The following is a 6,571-nucleotide window of genomic DNA, read 5'->3' on the forward strand; positions in this document are numbered from 1 at the left end:
ACTTAGTGTTTGTTAAAGTCAATTTTTGGCATTATCGTTCTTATGCAGTCCCCATCACTCGTACTTTTGATTTTGACATAGGAGATAAAGCGTAAGTGGAGATTTTATTTTACCGTGCAGAATAAATAATTAAATTTATAATTTATTTATATAAATATTAACTCATGATAATTCAATCCGTCGCCTGGGTGGATATTGAAGACAAGTCTATTGACAGTTAATCCTGAACCGCAGCCACATTCAATACAAAGATTCCGTCCCCCATACGAATCAAGGGATGCGACAGCTACAAGAGGTGCCCCAACTACCATGTCCTTTCCCGGTTGAGGAATAGAATGGTATTTGGCTTGAAAAATGGGATTGGATCCGATTGCGTTGCGTGAGACTTCATCTAACACACACTCGTAGCTCACTATCAATGCTCCAAAATATCATTCCAAATCCTCGTGGGGTGGGGGTGGGGGTGGGGATCCTTGTCTTGTGAGTCGATTTCATCCTCACTATTCACTAGATGATTCTTCAACCTCTTGGCGGTAAGTGTTGAATTGCTGATATTTATGAATGAATTGTCAATTGCACAGATGAGGAAAGCAATTTGCATTCTACTTTCATTATTATATATATATATATGTATGTATGTATGATGCCAGTGCATTTTCTTTTCTTCTCTCTCTTTCTGAATCTCAGGAATCCGACAAGAAGACACTGAGGGTGGCCGAATATGAAGAAGAGCTCCATCTACGGGGCGGGCCTGGCCTGTTCTGTGGCTGTTAATCTCTTCTTCTTGGTGAATCTGTATGTGGGCGCCAGCCGGAAGCAGCCAGGCTGGAGCCAGAGGGCGGCGGCGGAGGCGGAGGTGGTGGCCGGAGTTTCATGCTCCGGCCATGGAAGAGCCTTCTTAGATGGGCCGGTGGTTGATGGCAAGCATGTCTGTGAGTGTAACTCTTGCTATGGAGGCCCTGATTGCTCTCTCTTCTTGCCTGAATGCCTTGCAAATGCAGATGGGTACTCTCTCTCTCTCTCTCTCTCTCTAGCCTGATGTTTCCCCTTTTACGAAGAAGTGGGCTTAATTTTGTATTCTAGAATCTAGACCCATGTGGTACACACAAAATCTTTCCAATTTGCAACGAGGATTTAACCAGGACAAGGACAAGATCAAGATAAAAAATGTTGGAAGAGCTCAAACCTCAACCTGGAGTTGTTCTAGTGATTCAATGTATTCTTCTAGACAAAAAAACATTATTCTTCTTCTATTCGATGCCTAACAGGCAGATCATATTGCAGAGTCAACAAATAACCCATCAACTTCCATTAAAACTGCCTTTCCATTCACAATTGTTTGCTGATTGCAGGGGAGACCCCCTGTTCTTGGAGCCCTTCTGGGTGCAGCACGCAGCCAGCAGTGCGGTGTTGGTGTCAGGATGGCACCGTATGAGCTATTCGTTTGGCGATCTCTCTACGATTTCGAGCGAGCTCGAGAAGCTCATTCGCAGAGTGCATGCAATAGCCAAGAACGCTGTCACAGAAGGAAGACACATCGTCTTTGGGGTTGGCTCAACCCAACTTCTCAGTGCTGCAGTTTATGCCCTTTCCCCTGAGAATTCATCTTCTCCTGCAAGAGTTGTGGCTGCAGCCCCTTATTACCCGGTATGTTAACTAGTAATCTTTTGTCAAAATGATCCAAATTATGGCTTCTAGACGCGTAATCACTCTTGGAGAAGTGTTAAGAACCTTTCATTAATTGCCAAAATGGTCCAATCCGACAGTTATGGTTTCTTTCACAGCTTTATGAAATCCAAACAGAGTACTTCAGATCGGTTGATTTTAGGTTCGAGGGAGACGCAAATTTGTGGAAGAACTCATCAGACATGGCAGCTGCAAACGTGATTGAGTTTGTGACTTCGCCAAATAACCCTGACTGCCAGTTGAACAAGGCTGTTCTGCAAGGCCCACTAGTGAAGACAATTCATGATCATGCCTATTACTGGCCCCATTTCACAGCAATTCCAGCTCCGGCAGATGAAGACCTCATGATTTTTACCACCTCTAAGCTCACCGGCCATGCTGGCAGCAGACTTGGGTATTAACTTCTTCTTCTTCTTCGACTGCCCAGTGGATGTGTTCTTATATGATCGCCTACACAGAATTTAAGTCAAGACACCTGACTGTTCATTACTCCTAACTAAATTAAAAAAAATGTTATTGGTATATCATCATGTACACCTTGGACTACACAATGATATACCAATGTCTAAAATGCCCTCACCCAAGATGGTGAGGGCAATGAGGCGAGAGGTATTTATGTCATTTATATACCTTGTATAGCCCAAAATATACATAAAATATGACTCTAAATTAAATCCCTATTAGGGCCCCACCCTTTGAACCCAAGGATCCTATGATCATGGTAATGTCAATCCATAGATCGGAAAAAAAAAAAAAAAAATAGGCCTTTCAGATAATGTTAAGAAAATAAAGAAAAATAAGATGAAAAATAAAAAATTCAATCACACTCAAATATAAGAGATTTTTTCATGAAAAACTCTAAAAAAAAAAAAAAATTATGACTATTAAAACGACAAAGAAGAATATTACTATGTAATAAAATTTACAACTACAAAACTCAAATTTTTTTTTTTCTAAACCCAAATCTCAATTACACTCAATTCCTATCTCTTACTAATCTCTCACAAGTAATTTGCTCACACTTCAATAACAATAAGCATCATATTTATAGTTTGTTTCCTTACTTAAAAAGGCTAAGTAATGGAAACTAATTAGGAAATAGAATCACAAACTAAATAAGAAACTAACATTAAGAATAGGAAAATAACTTATTAGGAAATCATCAAGACTAATTAGGATTGTGTGTTGAAAATCCCAACAAACCACCACCTCAACAAGAATTCTTAAAAAACATCCGTTCATTCTCTGATGACAACTATGACTATCTATTACCGATAATCACCATAACCTTTATCACCAAGATTATCGTATCTCACCATAAAAGGTACAACCAGTTAGGCACATACCGCCCTAAGATTTTCACAATACAATGTCAAAAAATACCTTGCTAAAAACTATGGTGTAACCCCCATGCTTGGCTTTCTTGGGAGTTCTTCAACCATTGACATCATTTCCACCACACACCTTACATCACTGCCAAGCCAATGCTCGTGTGCAAACTTATGGACCTACTAGAAGTATCACATCCTCTTTCATGACAACTTTTGTAGTCTAGCAACATACCATGAAGATGTATATGCCATATCTTTAGAGGTCTCCCACAATAATGAACTTCCAGTGTCACAATCTTTGGAGCCCTTTGCCAAACTTGTTCCATCAGCACAACAATCCCTTTTTATATGATCAGATTGTTTGCACTTCTAGCAGATCGCTTTTTTCTTGGAGTTCTCCTTCCAATTTCTAACAAATGCTAAATCCTCAAAAGTTTTATCTTTACTTCTCAGACTCATTTTCTCATAAATTAATTTATTTGCCATCTCCTCAAAACTTATAGTTGAACCCCATGCATCAAGATAGACTTCATGTGTGCATAGGAAGATGGAAATGACTAGATGAGTTTCAATGCTTTGTTCTCATCATCTATTGTAACTCCCATTGATTCTAGTTTAGCAACAATTCCATTAAGCGCCCTCAAATGATCATAAATTTTCATATCTTGAGTCATTCACAATTTGTGAAACCACTCCTTCCGATAAAATCAATTGCAGATGCTTTTTATTTGACACAATTCTTCAAGCCTCACCCAAAGTTCCTTCGCATCAAATATTCCTTGAACATTAGCAAAAACATTATTGGCTAGGCATAATCGATTGTACTTGCAGCCTTCAAATCAAGTTCCTCCCAATCACTATCGCTCATCATTGATTTTCCAAAACTAGCACCAGCCGTTTTTTTACCAAATTTTTCAAAGCCTTTAGGAGTTAGTTTGCCCTTCAACACCTTGTGTAACCCATATTGGATCAAGATATCCTTGATTTGTAATTGCCACAAGCCAAAATTGATCTTCCCATCAAACTTTTTAAAATCAAACTTCATAATGCTTAACATATCTTTTGCATACCAATAACCAAATCTTTGATACTACTTGTTGGGAAAAGAAAGGCATTCCTAGTCAGATAATGTCAAGAAAATAGAGAAAAATAAAATGAAAAATAAAATATCCAATTGCACTCAAACACGAGATTTTTTTGTGAAAAACCCTAATAAAAAAGGGAAAAACCGCGGCCTAAGATGACAGAAAAAAATATCATTATGTAATAAAGCTCAATATTCTCTCTCTAAATGCAAATCCCAATTACACTCAATTCCTAACTCTCACTAGTCTCTTGCTCACACTTGAATAACAATAAAACATCATATATTTATAGTTTGTTTCCTTGCTCACCAAGGCTAAGTTTTCTTGCCTAACAAATAGTGAAAACTAACTAGAAAATAGATCACAAACTAAACAAGAAACCAATATTAGGAATAGGAAAGTAACTTATTAGGAAATCATCAAGACTAATTAAGAATGAGCTGAAAATCCCAACAGCTCTCACAAACTTGCCCACAATTCTTCAATGGCAAATGATTTCCAACCGTTCAACATAATTTCGCCCAACAGAACCGGTCTCTTCAAGAAGATCCCACATCTTTCTTTTGTGAAATCAGTGTTGTTTGTTCTAGGGGTGTTCAAAAAAACCAGTATACCGCGGGAACCGGCCAAACCAAACCAAACCGAATCGAACCGGTCGATTTTTTTTTTTTGCGGTCCAAAACGGTTTGGTGGTTATACAAACCGCACGGTTTGCGGTTTGTATGGTTGGCGGTTTGGTTTAAAACCAAACCGTCCAAGAAAATATAAAAAAAAAATATATTATTATAAAAATCACCCTAACAACCCCTATTATTATAAAAATTTTATAATAATATATAACAAGTTTATAATAATATATAACTATTATAATTGTTAACAAATTATAATAGTTTATAATAATATATAATTATTCTTTCTAATATTTTTATACTATATTATATGTTGTTAATAGTTATTTTCAAACCGCGATAAATTGCACCAAACCAGACCGCGGTCTGGTTTGATCAGAAAATCGCATTAGCGGTTTGGCTTGTTAAAAATGATTTAGACCGGCCAAACCGCACCATGAACACCCCTAATTTGTTCATATGTCTTTTGTCCCTAAGATTTCTGTTCCTTTATGTGATTGTATGCTCAACTAACTACACTAGTTTGCAGCTATAGTGACAATAAAATAGAAGTCATCAAGAACTGTTAATCCTTGTTCAGATGGGCAGTGATTAAGGATGAGGCAGTTTACCAGAGGATGCTGCAGTACATAGAAACGTCTGAACTGGGGGTTTCAAGGGATACTCAGTTAAGGGCTCTGAAGCTTCTGAAAGCAGTACTAGAAGGGGATGGAAGGGAAATATTTGAATTTGCTTACAGAAAAATGAGCACTCGATGGGAGAAGCTTAGAAGAGCATTGTCCACTTCAACGCGTTTTTCCCTGCAGCCCACTGCACCTCAGTACTGCACTTTCTTCCAAGAAGTCCGGGGGCCGTCTCCAGGTAATACTCACACTTACAAAGATGTCAAACAAGCCATGCCGAGTGTGTAGCAGTCCTGCTACCACTTGAACGGCTGCCCCATGCCATCATAGCCCCTGGGCCATGCCGGCTTTTGAACAGCCCCACCTAGCACGACCCAATGAGCCAGGCCATGCCTGGCATGACCCCATTTGACACTTTTACTCACTTACCTTCCACTTGGACCTAGGATCTTTCAACATACGAAGAAAATTTGTACCCAACAACTTAAATGCTCTGTGGAACCACAAAATGCATTCATTACTTGAGCAACCTAGTTCTTCAATCTTAACCATTCCCGACCTTAGGAGTTTTGACAGAGATACATAGTTTACTTGGTCCTTCAACCTTAGCTCTAGGTCCTTTCAAGATACAGCCAAGCAAGCTCCTATATATCGTTCAAAATTCTAAAGCTAAGAATTCTGAGCTTATGGCAGCTTATGCATGGTTGAAGTGTGAAAGGGAAGAGGAGGATGACTGCAGTGCAGTCCTCCATGCGGCCAATATCTTGGGCCGGGAAGGTAAAAAGTACGGTGTCGAAAATAGACATACACGCCTCAGCCTCCTCAGGAGCCAAGATGATTTCGACCTGTTATTGAGCCGATTAACCAACTTAGTCTCTGGGGAAGACGGTGCTAAATCCAGTATGTGAAGAAATGAAGATGGTTGCTCTTAATCATTCATCCGTTGATTGCAAGCAGCCCAAATAACTTTGTTTTCAACTCAACAAATCAGCCTCCGATGGAAAGATGGCTGCTAAACTAGTATGTGAAGAAATGAAGATCTTAATCAACCATCTGTTGATTGGAAGCAGCTCAAATAACCTTGTTTGTCAACTCGATGCAATGTACTGTATTGTATTGTCATCATGTCTAGGGTGGCATCCACCCATCAATTATATATCAAAATAAAATTCCCAGCTTGCTTGTAACATATGAAATCAATTTGGGGACATTTTCTA

The 6,571-nt window shown here is 38.9% G+C and overlaps 1 protein-coding gene across 1 annotated transcript; it reads left to right on the forward strand.

The window, feature by feature from the left end:
• The first annotated feature begins 651 nt into the window (after positions 1-651).
• Positions 652-6,571, forward strand: LOC127808768 (tryptophan aminotransferase-related protein 4-like). The gene is made up of 5 exons (XM_052347374.1): positions 652-1,005; positions 1,353-1,647; positions 1,785-2,080; positions 5,312-5,592; positions 6,048-6,571. The coding sequence occupies exons 1-5, from the start codon at positions 722-724 to the stop codon at positions 6,260-6,262; spliced, it is 1,371 nt and encodes a 456-aa protein (XP_052203334.1). The 5' UTR covers positions 652-721; the 3' UTR covers positions 6,263-6,571.

Source organism: Diospyros lotus, chromosome 8 (assembly GCF_014633365.1).
Source record: "Diospyros lotus cultivar Yz01 chromosome 8, ASM1463336v1, whole genome shotgun sequence".
Taxonomy (NCBI): domain Eukaryota; kingdom Viridiplantae; phylum Streptophyta; class Magnoliopsida; order Ericales; family Ebenaceae; genus Diospyros; species Diospyros lotus.